General features: G+C 42.4%; 1 protein-coding gene across 2 annotated transcripts in view; it reads left to right on the top strand.

The window, feature by feature from the left end:
• The window catches only part of LOC123761596 (uncharacterized), a 136,910-nt gene that overhangs the window by 4,778 nt on the left and 113,448 nt on the right, over positions 1 to 18,684 (top strand). For both annotated transcript variants that reach the window (XM_069330750.1, XM_045747616.2), the window contains exons 2-4: positions 6,882 to 7,025; positions 7,327 to 7,492; positions 16,492 to 16,639. In XM_069330750.1, coding sequence (XP_069186851.1) covers positions 6,882 to 7,025; positions 7,327 to 7,492; positions 16,492 to 16,639 — 458 coding nt within the window. The remainder of the gene's footprint in view (positions 1 to 6,881; positions 7,026 to 7,326; positions 7,493 to 16,491; positions 16,640 to 18,684) is intronic.

The raw sequence follows: 18,684 nt of genomic DNA, 5'->3' as shown, positions 1-18,684 counted from the left end.
TTATTGATATATTTTAGTTTTGTTTTATTAGTTTTATAAAACTGTAATATCAATATAGCTATAGGTTAAGTACTAATTGTAATTAACACTTTCGCGCTATCTGAACGCGCCGGCGCGTCCGGTTTCGTCTAACGTAAACGCATAGTGGACATAAAGTTATGTCAACTTTTAAAATATTTGTATAAAATTCAATTTTTATCCGATTTACTTTGGGTTTGTTTTAAACTGCGCGCTATGAGGCTCTCTTTCTCACCACTAGGCTGCATGGTACAATAAGTTCATGAAAGGTGTGGATAACTTCGATCAAATGGTATTTTTGTCCCAAACGGGTTGCAGGTGGGTGACTTTAGCCGTTTATACTGGTAATGCTTCCCCCATATCATGTATTATATGCATATGTCTGTTTAGGGAATTTTATTCCGATCAATATACAACCAAAAATAACTGTGTGCAACAAGTATAAACTTGACAAACATAACAAAAGTAAAAACATTTCGTGTGTGTTTGACGCTCACTGATATGTTCCAGCGTTGTTTTATATTTGGCGCTATTCTAACTTACGCTTTGTTGATATTTTTTACCGATGGGCACATAGAACATTCTATTGCGAACACATTGACACAAAAATGAATGACGTACATAGAAAATTAATGTCATGAGAGTGAAATAAGTATAAACTTTCAAAGCGCCGTGCGTCGTCCCGTCACCGATACCGGGTAACAATTTCACCACTTCCCACACTCTTGCGGGCGGGCCGCATCATTATTCTACGCTTATATTCATAGCACCGTGTTGGGAATTTCATTGCGAGTCCATTGATACCAAAATTAACGCTGTAGAACAAGTGTGGAGGTGATTACAATCCCAAGAGTAAAAACATTTTGTTGCTGATGGGCGCTCACGGCGAGTCATCTTCGTAGTTATTTATTTGGTGCTGGTATCCCTATACGTTTCGTGACTTTTTTTACTGATGTTCTTCTAGAGAATTTTATTGCGAACACGTTGGTACCAAAATGAAATACGTAGCATGAGAACTAAGGTCAGAAGAGTAAAAAGAGTATACACATTTTTGTTTTTACGCTTAAGCAATAAAAACGCAGCGCGCACATTCGGTTGGCTGAGTGACCTTTGTGGAGAGCGCGAAAGTGTTAAGAAGCAATAAAATTAATATCTTCAAAAACTAAGACGGTTAGGTGAGGTTGTGGTTTTCTATTCAGTTTTTTGGGTAAACTCAAATATTCACAATATATTTGACAGTACGATTTAATACTGAGTGAAAATAAGTACAATTCCTAACTGCTATGAATAGTACATAATTGCACTTATTTGTCTCCTTACATTTACCACCCCATTTTTGGAGGACGGGCTGCAACTTCTTGAGGATTGGCAGTCATTATTTCGTTCACCTTTAGGTGTTCTTTCACCAGCACAGCAACGCCACCGTCTTTCCTAATTTTTCTGTCCCGTCTCCAAATTGAATAACCCCTTGGAAAACCAAGTGGTTACAAAATGTTATTTTAAACCCTCGTTTAAAATAACATCTTCAAGTTTTGTCTCCGTGAGTGCAACAATGTCTGGTGTCTGCAGCTGTATTACATCACTTAACTCCAGTATCTTTGATCTCACTCCATCTATGTTGGTGTATGCAATCTTGAGGTACTTGTTCCCCCCTCTCCTTATTCTTCACTGTGTCCCCTACTGCGTGTGCCCCTTGTGTCAAATAGCCGTGTCTTTATCTACCCTATCAATTCCTTTGAGAATCTTATATGTGGTGATGATGTTCCTCTTAACTCTTCTGTCTTCCAGCAATGTGAGGTTTAATTCCCTAGTGTCTCCTTGTAGCTATTATCCCTCAGTTTGGGTACTAGTCTGGTTGCAAACCTTTGAACCTTTTCCATTATAGTCATATGCTTGACTAGATATGGACTCCATGATGGAGCTGCATACTCCAGGATTGGTCTAACATATGTGGTATACAAAGTCCTGAATGATTCCTTGCACAAGTTTCTAAAGGCCATTCTTATGTTGGCAACCTGGCATATACTGCTGATGTTATCCTCTTGATAAAGAGGATAACCTCCTCTCTTCAGGGGACAGGTCTGGCGTGATATGAAACCCCAGGTCTTTCTCTCTCTCTGATTCTTGAAGAATTTAATTTCCCAAATGATACCTTGTATCTGGCCTCTTGCTCCCTATACCTATTTTCATTACATTACATTTGCTTGGGTTAAACTCTAACAACCATTTGTTTGACCATTCCTTCAGTTTGTCCAGGTCTTCTTGAAGTCTCAAGTAGTTCTCCTCTGTCTTAATCCTTCTCGTAATTTTGGCATAGTCAGCAAACATTGAGAGGAATGAGTCTATACCTTCTGGGAGATCATTTACATATATCAAAAACAGGATAGGTCCGAGTACAGAGCCCTGTGGGACTCCACTGGTGACTTCACGCCAATCTGAGGTCTCGCCCCTCACTGTAACTCTGCTTCCTATTGCTTAGGTACTCCCTTATCCACTGGAGCACCCTACCAGTCTCCTGCCTGTTTCTCTAGCTTATGCACCAGCCTCTTATGGGGTACTGTGTCAAAGGCTTTCCTGACAGTCCAAGAAAATGCAGTCCGCCCATCTTCTCTTTCTTGCTTAATCTTTGTCACCTGATCGTAGAATTCTATTAAGCCAGTAAGGCAAGATTTACCCTCCCTGAACCCATGTTGATAGGTTATCACAAAGTCCCTTCTCTTCAGATGTGTTACTAGGTTTTTTCTCATGATGATCTCCATCACCTTGCATGGTATACAAGTCAAGGACACTGGCCTGAAGTTCAGTGCCTCTTGTCTGTCACCATTTTTGTATATTGGGACTACATTAGCCATCTTCCATATTTCTGGTAGGTCTCCAGTGACCTACTATACACTATGAAGGGTGGCAAGCAAAGTGCTTCTACACACTCTTTCAATGGTGAAATTCCGTCTCGACCAAAAGCCTTTCTCACGTCCAGATCCAACAGATCTGGACTTCAGTGTGTTAAAAGGACCATACAAACTTTACATTTTAACCTCTTATGATAAATTTGTTACTGGTGCTACAATAAGATCATTTTGATAAGGATATTCTGCAATGCCTGACAGCTGTTCTGAATAGATAAGATAAAACTGTCTTGCATGAGCCACCTGATAAGGAATTCTCTTTGTCATGTGCATGGTACAGTGGATGGTGTCGAGTCACCTTGTCAGGTAAAGCACAATTTGGTCTGTCCAGCAACCGACAGCCTTGATCTTAGCAAAGAAACTCGACTAAACCCAACAGGCTTCCTGTTCCCAGCAAAGATATACTGTATTGTATAGATATGCAATAATAATAATAACAACAACTTTAAACATTCTCGTGTTTGTCATTATTTTTAACTCCTTAATTACAGTTATCATTAACCCTTAAACCGCGCAATACATTAATAGATGATTTCAGTAACAAAACCGAAACCACGCAACACATTAATAGATGATTTCGTGTCTGGCGCTATTATTTAAATGCCTCGCGTGGGATAGGAGTAGTCATCGGCGAGCCGCATCTGACCATAAACAAATGCCACCTGGGGAAAAAAATCCTGCGTAAGCCGCCATTGTGTAGAGGCCTCGGTTACCCAGCGGACACCATGGCGAGCGAATAAAGTTCTAACGACCGACCCCGTTCAACAAGGCGTTCCTTGCGACCTCTGACCGAGGATGAAATTAATAAGAAATTCCCGGATGGTGATGAATCTGATATTGACGACTCTGACTTTGATCTTGACTACACACAGCCCTCAGAGGAGGATACGACCGACGACGAGTGTGAACATGCTGGCTCCACCAGGGCTAGGCCTAGCATCTCGCCCATGCCTCCTCACCCTCACTCGACTCCACCTCGTGCCAGACCCCACAGTTCATGTGCTATCTTGCAGGATATTGATGTTTTGTTCGACGAGTCTGAGGAAGGTGAATCATTTGCCGGTTTTAGCGACTTAGAATCGGAAAATAGTTTCGGTGCTGGTGCCAGTGGAGTGCATGGTGTTGCCAAGCGACATTTTGTCTCGTCAGCAGCATCTGGCCCAGCCATGCAGCAAATAACTGATATTTTTTATTTCTGATATTGCCACTCTTTGTGGCAAATCCAGCCTGACAGCTGGCGATCAACAGACCGCCTGGGACGCACGCTCAGTCGGTGCCTATTTTTTGCCACACTTCCCTGCCCTATAGCGGCCAATATATGCCACTTACGATTTTTTTATTATTTTTTATCTGTACGTCCTGCCGGACGTACAGGCACCTAGAGGTGGACCTCTTCGCATCGACTTGGTCGAGGCATCTTTCAGTGTATGTGGCGTCCTTCCCAAACTGCGAAGCTGGCGGGGTCGATGCCTTTTGGCTGGACTGGTCGAGTTGGGGTTACCTGTACCTCTTCCCACCAGTTCGTTTGTTGCTCCGGGTCCTGGTTAGCTTAGAGAGACTTCCAGGGATGAGTAGTCCTGTTGGCTCTATGGTGGCCGGCCCAGCCCTGGTTTCAGGCACTTCTTGCTCAATGTCCAAACCCGAGGGTCTTCCTGCGGCTCCGCCTCTTTCAGCAGATCGGTCTATTCCGGTACGTGGCTGGATCGATGTTCTCTGCTTCTCGTGTCTGGTCCTTTTGATGTGGGTTTATCACCACTTGTGTGGTGATCAGATGGTTTAGTTGGTGTCCAACCTGCAAGTTTCTTCTCGATGACAGTATGAAATTTCCTGGCGGTCTTTTTGGCACTTATCTCTTCATAGGTTGTCTTTGATATCTGGTCAATTTTGTCCTTTCTCTGTTGGTAGTTTCAGGACAGTCTTCTTATGCCAGATACTGTCGCATCATTTCGGTTGGTGCTGGCGGAGCCGCTGCAGCTTGCAATGGATGTCACTTCTGCTCCATTCTGCAAGCTTTCTCGGGTGTTGTTTTCACCTCCGGTCTGCTCATGTGCCGCCTGAGCTTTCCTGGTTGTTGCACCGGGTGCCCTCTTCTCCCTTCTCCATGGTTTGGGGTGGCCCCTTCGGTTCATGACTTTTTTTTTCTATGCCTCTTTTTCTTGTTGGCATTGGCCTCTGGGGGTCGGGTCGGAGAGTTTCATGCTCTCCTCCGGTGCAGAGGTTTCTGCTCTTTCAGTCCTGGTGGTTTTTTCCTCATTTACAGCCGTCTCCTTTTTTTCTGGCAAAGAATGAGTCTGCTGCTTTCCGAAGGGGTCCTTGGGTTGTTGATGCTTGGTTGGTTCGGCGGGGGGTGCATCATGTTTTGTGTCTGTGGCTCTTCGCCGTTATTTGCGAGTTACGGTCTCTGTGGCAGGAGACGTGTTTTGGGTTGACCCAGTTTCCCTTCTTCCCTATTCCAGGGCACAGGTCTCCCAGGTTGTCCGCAGTATTATTCGGTCCAGCCAGCCTGCGGTCTTTCCTCGTGCCCACGCCGTTTGTTAGTTTGGCATTCGGCTGCAGTTTTGGTAATGTCCTGGCCTATCTTTTGGGCATGGGACTATTGGAGGTCGAACAGAGTCCTGGGTGTACGTTACCTTCTTAATGTTCCTAGTTTTCCTAGTCCGTCTTGGGCGTGTATGCCCTTGGGTTGCAGGTTGCGGCCTGCTGTCTCGACTTTGAGTTGAGGAGTGAGTGACGACTGCCTCCTGGGTGAGTCCCTTTTCTTCTTATCTTTGGTTAGATAGTTCCGGGGATCCGAAGGGACTCTTCACAGAAAACCAGCATTGAATGTAATGAAACGCTATTATCTGGGTGAGACCCGGAGGCTCCCCGGCATCCCTCTCTCCATCCGGTCGGCAGTTTTTTGCGTTTTTGATACTCAGCCTCTGAACTGAGGAGAGTTGCCGGTGTGGAGGTCTGGGACCTCCTGTCCCCCTCACGGGGAGGGATGGGGGTTGCGCAGACGGATGCACGGCGGTTGTGGTGACGTCATGTTTGTTTCCTTGTTTTTGATTGGGGAGTTCTGGTTGCTAGTTCAGCTTTCAGTTTGCAATTTTTGACCAGCTGTAGTTTGTTTTGAAATTCCTACCTTTCTGGGTGCCTGACCTGGTAGATGGCAGACAAAGACTGCTTCCAGTTACACTGAGGTGTCTTTTGGCCATTGCTCCTCGTGCCTTTCTTGAGGGGGACAGGTTCTGGCTCTGGTCTCTGGTAGGCTTAGAACTCCATCGATTGACTGTTGCCACGGTCTAATATATACACATCAGCCCGGTATAGCTCGGGGAAGCCTCCGGGTCTCACCCAGAAAATGGCGTTTTATTACATTCATCGCTGGGTTTTTGGTCCTGTGTTTCCTTCCGAGTTGTATGCAGTTGTGAAAACGTTTTCTTGAAACATAGTAGAATACCTGATGATTGCATGATTCACAGTAGAATCCTTGAACCTTGAGGGACTCGCTGCACGTGGGCCTCGTGAAACATGCATATAAAAATACATAAAGATATATATCAATAGCATTTTATATCACAAGTAGTTGAAGAAGTGGCCCATAACAGTCTATACAAGGCAGTTTACATCTGCAGTGAGTTAGCTACACAGTTACAAATCCTGCTCCACACCCACCCAGCTGGGTTGCAACTTTACAGGAATTGTGGTAGTTAGTCTTTTGGGTATTTTGATGTCAATACAATAATGTAGTGTATTATTTGATTAGGCAGGTTGGCCTCCTATGCCTTCATTATGTTACATTTTAATTTATATAGCTAAGCTTTATACATTTTATTTTAATTCATTGATTTTATTCCTAGTGGTTAAGTTGGTTTTATTGTTCTTGGAGTGAATGATTTATGTTTTGTCACTAAAGGTGTTTATCAATCATTCTCCTGTTTCATTGTTTTGCTAATAGTATTTTTCTTTGTCCAGGCTGGCATTATGGAAGGTGCACTGATCATGGCAGTGGTTGGTTATCTCAGTGTAGCTGCCATGCTTATGCTTATTGACTGCAAGTATGCTATTCTTACATCAGGTGGCAGGGCTGGTGGTCGATCAATCATTATGGATACAAAGGTATGCTGCTCCTGGAGTCACGTGTGGCAATGCTTCCAATATGTTTTAGTCAATATTTCTAATGCTCTAAAATTTACCTTTATGATCATATCTGCTATGAAAGTTGATTCTGTACACCTGTATTTAGAAACAATGTTTTTAATGCTTGATAGTTTTTAGCAAATATATTTATAAAAAATGGTATTTAAAATATTTTTCACAATGTACAATATGTACTTTTATTTAATTTTACATAGCATATATTGTGCTGTAAAAAAAATTGTGCTTCAAAAATCTATATCTTGTGATACTTCTGTACTAGATTCCACTCATTCCACCGGACTCATCAGATGATGGGGATGAAGATGATGATGAGCGCCATCCTCCCACCCCATCAACAGATCTGACCTATGGGGATGTAGGACTTTATGCCCTCGGCCCAGGTGGCAAGAGACTAGTAGACATAGCAATTGTTGTGTCCCAAGTTGGTAAGGAACATCAGGGGTATGATTGGTCTGAATACAGGAATTTGTGTGAAGGATGTTGCCATAGATAATCGTACAGAAATTGGTAATTACCCTAGTGTAGTTACAGGATGAGAGCTATGCTCGTGGTGTTCCATAATCCTTGTGATCTTTGTCATGTTATGCTTCAAAATTTCTGATGGCTTTGGTAACTTCCACCTCATTTAAATTTTAAATACCACCTCTTTTCATTTTAAATACACCAAACACCCACAACTTTGTGGGTGTTTGGTAAATGGCATTAGCCATTTAGCTACACCAAAGAATGTAGTTTAGAAGATGTTGGTATAGTGGTACCTCGGAATACGAGTGTCCCTGTATATGCGTTTTTCGGAATACTGTACGAGCAGGTTTTGCTCAAAAAATTTACATCGGAATACGAGCGTTGCCTCGGACGACGAGGGTGTTGATTTGCTTACAGGCTGACTAGCGCGTGGTGGCAAGGCGATTCGCACCTCAGTTTACCAATGCCTCGCACCCAGTGACTATCCTGCCTGAATTCTTCACAAGGATTTACAGTTTTTTGTTGGATTTTTGGCCATTTGAGCATAAAAAGTTATTATATATCTTAATGGGTCCCAAGAAAGCCAGTGGTAAGGTTCAACCTAAGAAAATTATTGTGAGTAGAGGCAGTAGAGGATGTCTCTTCTTCATTAAGAAAATGTGTGAAGTATGGGAAGAACTGCAAAGTTTTGTTGAAAAAACTCACCCAGATAAAGCTGTAGCAGGCCATTGCATTGACCTTTTAAATGACAATGTGATGTCTTACTACAGACAAGTGTTAAAATATAGAGAAAACAAGTGTCTTTAGACCGATTCTTAGTAAGACAAGCAAGCAGTGAGCCACAAGCAGGTCCTAGTGGTATGCAGTCAAAACGTGCCAGAGAGTGCACACTAGTGAAGTCCTCACTGCCTGATGTTATAATGGAAGGGGACTCCCCTTCCAAACAGTAACACCTCTCCTCCTCACCATCTTCCATACGCCAACAGCAGTCGTCAGCAAGGGTAAGTAATAACTTGAACATACTTTTGTAGATTTAGATGAATTAGGTATAAAATTTAGTTTGAAGTGAGGTTTTTGGGTAGTCAGGAACAGATTAATTCATTTCCCATTATTTCTTATGGGAAATTAGCTTCGGTTTACAAGGACTGCCGAACATCAACACTCCAACACTTTACCGTCACATTTCATGGGGGCCCTGTCCAAGGAGCTTCACTCAGGTACTAGTACCAGACCATAAATTTGTGGTAAGCGTACTTGGCTTTGGTACAGTAGCTTTTCACTATTTTCAATATTCAATTTTATTTTCATATGGTGCTGTGTGTATTGTGCATTCCGAGAGTAGCATATGGTGAGTGTGAGACAACTTTGGATTACGTGGTGACTGTCGGCCGCAGTCATTCTCTTAATTGGTCATCTCTCCCTCTGTGTTATTACTCGTGTTTACCGCCTTTTGTCCCTAGGATATTTCTCATATTTTCGGCAGATCATCATATTGGTACCCTGGTACTGTGGTCTGTCCCTGGGTCAAGAGCACCTAATCTTCTGCAATCCGACGGTAGGAGGATAAAGGGGGCCATAGTTCCTCTATCACGAACCTTAGTTGCTGAATTGGGACCTCAGCAGCAGTTCTCGTCACCAGTTGACACCTCGCACCCCTACACGTCGGTCAGAGATGATGATATTTACCTAGGTAGGGAATTAGCTTTCTTTTTTCAGAGCACAAAAGTTTGCTAATTCTGCAAGTATCATATTTCATTTCAGTGGGAAAACTTGCTTATGTCCTATAGAGACTCGGCAAGGTATGCCTACATTCTTGGACTACCTAATTCACTTTTGAGGCAATTAAATGTTTCATTTGTTTTAGAAACTCAGTTTCGCTTACTTAGTAGGATTTTCTTGCCCTTATCCTCTTACATTGAGTACCGGGTACAAGATTTCCTGCGATCTTGATTTATTAATCATTTACCATCTTGAAATTAACATTAATTGTTAACGATTCCACAGGATAGGTACCAGTTGCCACGTTGTCCTGTTTCTGACATTCACCATATCACAACAGTATATTCGTTGTACATTTATTTGCTAATTTCACCATGTTTCGTCTCCAAGCTTTCCGTGCAGATCCAGCAGGTGAAATAGGGAACTTAAGTCGTGCCAAGAGGATCGAATTAGAAACTCTTGTACATGAGTATCAACTAGATGTTCCCCATGGAGCCAACAAAAATGAACTGTATAATCTGTTACTGGATCATCTCTTAGAGGAAGGTAAGATTGACTCTGAAACTCACGAAACTTACTCTATTGCAGATAAACCTGATTTGGCAACGATGAAACTCAAACTAGAAATTGCCAAGATTGAACGAGAGCAGCAAAGGGAAGCAGCTGCAATACGAAAGGAAGAACAGGAACGTGAAATCGCCCTCAAGGAACAAGAAGCTGCCTTGAGGAAAGAAGACCAAGAACGTGAGATTGCAATACTCCATGAACGTGAGCGAGTACAGCTTGAAGCAAAACAACGCCACCTGGAGATGCAACACGAGCATGACAAACAACAAGCTGCTATGGCTATGAAATGTCGTCAACAAGAACTCGCGTTGGAAACTATGCACCTCACTCAACGCCAGCAAGCTACCACCAGTCTTCCAGCAAGTTTCAATATCTCACATGCAAGTAAGTTAATGCCACCATTCGTAGAGACAGAAGTCGACGTATTTTTCACCACCTTTGAGACCCTTGCTAATCAACTTAGTTGGCCTGCCGACCAATGGGCTACCCTTCTCAGAGTACATCTCACAGGTAGAGCTGCAGTTACACTCAGTACTTTGGCGTCTGAGAATGACTACCAGACTCTGAAACAAGCAGTGTTGGACGCCTACCTTCTCTCCACCGAAAGCTACCGAAAAAAATTCCGTGACCACCTAAAGGCAAGTACCACTACCTTTCTAGAATTTGCTAATACCAAAAGGAAATATTTTATGAAATGGCTGGAGGCAGCACATGTCTCTACCTTTGCAGAACTCGTCAACCTCATGCTAGTTGAAGAATTCTTGAGGCGTGTGCCTCCTCCTGTCCGTTTATATTTAGCAGATAAAGAAGAGACCGACTACCTTAGATGTGCTAAGTCGGCTGACACTTACAGCCTCATCCACCGGCTGACACCAGAACCACCTTCCAGTAAGAAGTCTTGGTACAGTTACGAGAAAGTGAGTACCGATCAAGCTGGCTCGCAATTGTACTGTAAGTATTGTAGACTCTATGGACATACCATAGATAAATGTGGTAAGTCTCAATACAAAGGTAATACTGAATCCACTAAACCCAAACAGACTCCTCCTAAGTCCGGTAAGCCTGTGATGAATGTTGGTGTTCATGTTAATGATCTTTCTCTTTTCAGTAAACACCTGTATACTGGAACTGTCTCTACCAACGGTTCAGATCCGGAGGGACGTTTCAAACTGAAGATCTTGAGGGACACAGCGGCTCTTCAATCAATCCTTTTGAAATCAGCTGTGCCCAATATCGCCTACACCGGGGAAACCGTCCTTATCACTGACCTCACTGCTACCACTCCTTATCCTCTCGCCAGAGTCCACCTGGATTGTCCCTTCGTGACCGGTGAAGTCCAAGTCGCCATCAGGGAAAAGCCTTTTCCCATGCCTGGAGTGCAACTTCTGGACAACGACTTGGCAGAAGACCTGCAACCGACCAACCTGATCGTCATGGACAAACCCCAGGTGTGTACCTCTGTAATGGATAATCCCATCTTTGAGTATGTTCCAGCAAAGGTTCAAGAGAGTGATGAAGTTTCTCCTCCAGTTTTAGTGACCACCCGTGCACAAGCTGCACGACCACAGCCAGCTGACTACTACTACCGCTGTCCCTCAAGACCCTCAGAAACTACCCCCGAATCTGACCACGTTGGAGTTCCGTCAGTTACAGAGGGAAGATCTTACCTTGACACTATTATTCTTCCAGGCTGAGACTCAACCTGACAGTATTCCTGGGTTCTTCCTAGAGAACGAGTTGCTCTACCGCAGATACAGACCCAGTAAACTGAAGGAGGACGACGATTGGGCCAACGTCGAACAACTAGTGATTCCTGCCAGCCTGCGGCCCACTATTCTACACCTGGCCCATGGAGCACTCTCGCACTACGGATTTAACAAGACCTACCACGGAATCCGTCAAGACTACTACTGGCCAGGTATGGTAAATAGCGTCAAACAGTACGTCAAACAGTGTCATACATGTCAGATGGCAGGTAAACCGAACATCTCTATTCCCAGAGCACCACTGACTCCCATACAGGTGCCTGCGGAACCTTTCCACAGACTTATTATAGACTGTGTTGGTCCTTTACCTCGGACCAGTTCTGGTAACGCCTATATACTAACCATCCTGTGTCCTACCACCAGATTCGCCATAGCAGTTCCAGTAAAGAACATTACGGCTGCTACGGTGGTGAAACACTTATTGAAGATCTTCACCCAGTATGGATTTCCAAGGGAGGTTCAGAGCGACTGTGGCACCAACTTTACCAGTGATCTCTTCAAGAGGACACTGGAAGAGTTCAACATCACACAGGTATTGTCCAGCCCCTATCATCCTGCTTCACAGGGTTCTCTTGAGCGTAGTCATCAGACTATTAAAGCACTCCTGAAGAAGTTTTGCAATGAAACCTCTAAGGATTGGGATAAGCAAATAGATTTAATAATGTGTATATTTAGAAGTCTTCCCAATGAGTCTCTAGGAGTATCTCCTTATGAGATGCTCTACGGACGTAAGTGCCGTACTCCTCTCAAAGCTTTTAAAGACTCTCTTCGTGATGCCACCTTCAGTGAGCATCAGAATGTGCCCCAGTTTCTTCAAAACCTACAACACATTCTAGAGAGGGTGCATAACTTTGCTAAGGATAATCTATTGAAAGCACAGGAGAGGATGAAGACTCCTTACGACCAGAACAGCAAAGTAAGGAAATTTAAACCGGGAGACTTCGTGCTTGCCTATTTCCCTATCCCAGGTTCTCCCTTGCAAAACAGGTTTTCAGGACCCTACCGCATCAAGGAGTGCACAAACAACCACAACTACGTTCTAGAGACTCCAGATAGGCGGCGGAAGACCCAGTTGTGCCACGTCAACCTCCTGAAGCTATATAACGGTACTCCTCCCACTGTATTGATAACATATTCTTCCTTTAAAGGTCCATACATCCACAGTGAGACCTTCCCTGCTTCTCCTCCCGAAAGCACTGACACTGAGTCAGCGCTTTCCAATTCGGAAATCCTCCCTGATCTTCATAACCATTTTCAGGACCCTAATAGTGCTCCTTTGCCATATTCTAATCCTATTCTCACCTCGTCAGATATCCCCAAGCCTTTCATCCTCCATGTCGACGCCAGTGGTACCGGCATCGGGGGTGACCTAATGCAACAGCGAGGCGAGGAGAATATACCTGTTAGCGACCACAGCTACAAGGAACTACAGAACAATCGACAGGGAGCTACTCATCGTCCTGAACTTGCAGCACTTCAAACAATACCTGAAAAGTGCTCGGTCTACCACCGTCAACACGGACCACAACACCCTACACTTCCTGCAGCAAGCCCAATTCCACACTTAACGTCTTCTACGATGGGCTTGATATCTGCAGAAATTCAACCTGGAGATCTCTACAACAAGGGTTCTGACATCATAGCCGATGCCCTCTCCAGAGTCTATGAAGTAGAGGCAACTCCACCTAACACTCTACCACATGAAGACGTAACTTCTTCCGGAACCGCAGGCTTCGAGGGAGAGTTGTGACGATAATCTCTTTCAAGAGAGATTGAGCCTGCTCTTCCCTATATCATTCACGTCATGTTACAAGTACAAGATACTATATTGAAGATACGTCCACCAGTATCGCCAAACGTTTTGCCCAGGAAGCAAAGCGTACCTTGCACCACCAGACACGCCGGCTCCTCCGCCCGTCGTCAACAAGCAAACTACCCATTCTCCGCCTGCCTGCTCCTGATTGGCTGGTGTATCGCCGACGGCACCTGCACCTGCACTCACGCCCCTCTACCTGAGTCGACGTCTGGGCCAGCACACGCCGTACTCCTCAGAATATCTCTGTGCTCTTAGAAGTTGACATCTCTCTCTGGTAGACTAAGCCCTGGCTGTCGTGTACTAAGGGAGGTGGCAGCTTAAGCCAGTATTCTCAGCACCTGAATAATAATATTATTGTCTTGCACTTCATTTTGTTTTAGAGTAAATTTTACATTCATTAATTATTCTTGTTTGTTGACTTGTTTTGAATTTTACGTAAGCCAAGGGATTGTCTTTGTTCATATCTTGTTTTCTAAAGTAATTAAAATTTCATTGTTTATATTTTGTGTTTTGTGTGTCTTCCCATTACCTTACCACAGGCAAGCAGTCTCTTTTTTTTCTGTAAATGTGACAAGGCATTGTCACCTGCCATTGGAGGTCTGCCGAACATCAACACTCCAACATTTACCGTCACAATATATATATATATATATAATATATATATATATATATATATATATATATATATATATATATATATATATATATATATATATATATATATATATATATATATATATATATATATATATATATGTCGTACCTAGTAGCCAGAACGCACTTCTCAGCCTACTATTCAAGGCCCGATTTGCCTACTAAGCCAAGTTTTCATGAATTAATGTTTTTTCGACTACCTAACCTACCTAACCTAACCTAACCTAACTTTTTCTGCTACCTAACCGAACCTAACCTATAAAGATAGGTTAGGTTAGGTAGGGTTGGTTAGGTTCGGTCATATATCTACGTTAATTTTAACTTCAATAAACAAAAATTGACCTCATACATAATGAAATGGGTAGCTTTATCATTTCATAAGAAAAAAATTAGAGAAAATATATTAATTCATAAAAAATTGGCTTATTAGGCAAATCGGGCCTTGCATAGTATGCCGAGAAGTGCGTTCTGGCTACTAGGTACGACATTATATATATATATATATATATATATATATATATATATATATATATATATATATATATATATATATATATATATATATATATATATATATATATATATAAATTTTTTGTTTTTTTGACATTTTTTGTCACAAGTCAAACAGCATTGCTGTTAGCTTATACTGAGTGTACCAGCCTTGATTGTTTACTCAGTACTGAGGCTCTCACACCTGGGAATGTTACCCACAATTTTTTTTTAAATGGCGTCTCTTAACTAAAGCCACGAGGAAGCTGATGTGAACCCCGTTTAGCCGCGGAAGTTTTGAATCTTGCAATATATCTATGAGCGCCCTGAGGTGCTCTGCGCAGTGTGGTGGTTAAACGGGGACCAGAGCCAGAACCTGGCTCCCTCACAGAGGTGCAGGGAGTAATGACATTTTCCCACCTCACCAGCAAAAATTCCATTAAGTCAGTGAGACAAAATAAACTACAGCTAGGTTCAAGAAACCAAAGCCTAGGAACCCACCTAATGGACTCTCCCAAATTTGTAAACAAAACATGCAGATACTTATATATAACCTGTGTATATAGTGTAATAACCGACAAAGTATTTGTTCACTGTTTGATTAACATAATTGAATCAACAATATGCACACCATATTTTTGAGTACAGTGATGATTCACTCATTTTATTATGTAAATATATCACACTACACACTATTGAATAATATTACAGCAAAAAAACTACGAAAAATCAATCAAAGACATTGAAATAATTAGGTAATTATCTCTTTGTGGCAACTCCGGCCTGACAGCTGGAGAGCAACAGACCGTCTGGGACGCACGCTGAGTCGGCGCCTGTTTTTTGCCAGACTTCCCCGCCTTATAGCGGGCAATATATGCCACTTACAATTTTTTTATTATTTTTCCCATGATCAGTGAACACAAATTAACAGGTTTAGAAGAAAAAATATATATATATTTTTTTTTGGTATGTGCCTGTGAGTGACATGCTAAATAGCTAGGCGCCATACACGGGTTAATAGAAATTTGGGGGTATTTAGTGTTAGGGAATGTAAATTTTGTCTACAAGATCACCTCAGTTTTTGTTCATCTTGATATATAAAATATGTAGTTGAAGTCTCTCACATTTTGATTACAGGTTTGCCTGTAGGACCTTTGTTATAACTTGAGATTTGTGATTTCACTTGACACCATTCAGAATATTTTTCCTAACTTAGAGTTGTGACTTCTAACACCATTTTCAAGTCAACATTGTGCCCCAAATTGATAATGGGGGAAAATAATAAATCAAAGCATAGGCTCATTGACATAATATAAGCACTTGAAAATGTGAAAGAATGATTGCAATTATTTCCTCAGTTTAATTATTCTGATGCTTTTATAACCAAAGGTTTATAAAAACTTTTAGAAAGCAAGTTTATCAAAGATGCAGTCTGAGCAGATCTCTCAATGATTACTGAAGAGTGCCACAGTTTATCTAACCTGCCACTCAGGATGTTTAAAATAGTGCTTGAGTTGTGTAACTGGTCCCTGTGTATCACTGTCATTGTCTGTCTTCATGTCTAGACACATGGCTAAACTTTTACAGTATTTGTTTATAAAAAAAAAAAAAATTATAACAAATATGAAAGGTTGCAGAGAATGTTGATCTGTAGTAATGTTCACACAGATAGTAGATATTGGTCATGAGAGCTAGCTTTCCCCCCCCCCCCCAAATCCCCACAAAAAAAAAAATAAACTTAAGACTACCTGTATAAGTAATGTTAAAATTTAGTGGTCATATCTTCACTATAACCAAATCCATGATGATCCTAAAGCATCAATGTGAGAGAGTACTCAATGGGATTTTTATTTTAATTACATATTTCTTTTATTAATTGCATTACAGACTTTAATAACAAATATTTTGACTCCTAATTGTGATTATAATGACACTCTTTATTTTGCAGGGTTCTGCTGTGGGTACCTGATATACTTGTGTAAAAATCTTAATGTATATTTACCAAGAATTAGTCAGCGTTTATGGGTGATGCTCCTGATACCACCCCTTTACTGCCTCACATTACTCAGGCATCTTAATAAGCTGGCTGTTTTCAGGTAAACCACCTCTAAGATTCTGTAACTGATAATTAAGGCAACTTAACAGCATCTAGCGGTTAGGCTAGAAAAATGTATATATAATTATTAAAAGAGATCTCTAAATATATAATAAAATTATCAGGATAATTTAGATTAATTTTTGTTAGTTAATCAAGTCAGAAGACTTAGGTTGTATTGACAGTAAAGATATTGAATTGGAGTCTTAGAACTGAGTAGAAATTTTCTGAGTTTGTGTGCTAGGAAGTGACAGTGAATATGATGTATTGTATTGTTAAGAGTTCTTAGTGGAACAAAGTTTGGAACATTACAGAGTCTATAGAAAACACTAAATGCTGTTCAGTCAATAACATGAAAAACATAAGGGTGATATAAACTGCAGAAGGCTTATTGGCCCATGAAGGGCAGCTTCTCTTTATACCAAACCTAGATCTTTTCTGAACCTAAGCTTATCCAGTTTGCCTCCATTGTCTCCTGTTCTTCTGCATATATTTCCACACCATATTAATATTCCCTTTTTTATGCATTTTAATTCAAAGAAAGGTCATATTGTGCAGGTCATATGCACAATATTCATATGCATATTTCTATCATATCACCCCTAACACTTTTCATAAGGGAAGTTTTTAATTACTGAGCCTAATTTTGTCAACCTTCTCTGTATATATTCAAGGAATTTTCCTTGCTTCACTGACTTCTTTTGTTTGGGAAGGTGGGGTAGAATTCTTGGAAGTAACACAATTACTGACACAGTATGACTGTTGAACAGGGAATTCCTACATGACAAATTTACTTAGCTTTTATGTTTGAGAGCCATGAAGACTTTACAGGAAGTAGATGGTTCTGTTGACTGAATCTGCAGTATCTGGACCTAACAAATGATTTTCAACAGAATACCTTTTTTCTAGGGGGAGCCCCTACAACTCCCCGGAGCTATCCAGGCTGATATGATATTAGACTTATGGCATCAGTCAATGTGCATGGAGTTCTAGGCCTACCGGCAACCATGAGCCAGAACCCGGTCCCCCTCTGAGAGGCGCGAAGAGCAATGGCCTATAGAACCCCCCCCCCCCTGTGGTTGGAAGCATTCCATGTCTGCCATCGACCAGGTCAGGCACCCAGAAAGGTAAGTGCCCCAAAACAAACCCCTATTCTGGTTAAATTATTGCTACCGAAAGCTGAACTAGTAGACAGAACTCCCTCCAAATGAAAGCGTGCAAACAAGCATGACACCACCACGTAGCCGTCTGCACAGCCCCCTCCACCCCGCGAAGGGGAAGCCTCAGACCTTAACGCCCGCTATCCATCCTTCAATTCTTGGCTGATGTGGCGCTGGCAGGTCATATGTCTCCGACTCCAGATTTGTTTTCAGTTCTGCACCCTTGTGATGAGGTGCTGTCTCTGCGATTGGTGTGTGAGCCCGGAATATTATTCTTTAAGTACTGGGGCTGCATATGCCTAGGGTTTCCTTCCCTAGGTGCCCAGTAAATACTGCTCTTGGGGCTTGGAGGCCACCTTCCACCAGTCACCTTGGAGTCTACCTCCGCTGTGTCTTTTACTGCTCGGTAATTGGCCGCCCTTCGAGTCAGCTGGGGTTTGTGTTCCTCTGTTTGCCTCTGGGTAGGGGGGGGGTAGTTTTCGACACTGGTTGGGGCACAGGGTACTGTGCGAAGTACCTGAAGAGGGCGAAGAGGGAGAACGGCCTATTGACATAGCTCGAGTGCAGGGGGGGAGTTGTGTAAAACCCTGGTTTGTGCCTCGGAGAGGCTACGGGATCCAGGAAGTTCAGTAGAACTTCGGTTTCAACTCTTTTTAACCTTGTCATAGCTCAGTCGATTAAGGCAGTGTCTGGGATGCTCCTGAACGCAGGTTCGAATCCTTGTCACGGCCCTTGTGGATTTGATCATGACCCTTATGTTCTTCAAACAATAAGGTCTGAATTCCACCGACAGAGCGATCTTTTAACATTGCGTCGGACATGTGTCTGGGAGCTACAGGCGTGTGTTCCACCCATGGTTGCTTAGTCGCTATTTAGCCAGCCAGCA

This window comes from Procambarus clarkii, chromosome 24, assembly GCF_040958095.1.
Source record: "Procambarus clarkii isolate CNS0578487 chromosome 24, FALCON_Pclarkii_2.0, whole genome shotgun sequence".
In the NCBI taxonomy this organism is placed as follows: Eukaryota; Metazoa; Arthropoda; class Malacostraca; order Decapoda; family Cambaridae; genus Procambarus; species Procambarus clarkii.
The sequence above is the reverse complement of the archived record's forward strand: the minus strand, read 5'-3'. Positions and strand labels throughout refer to the sequence as shown.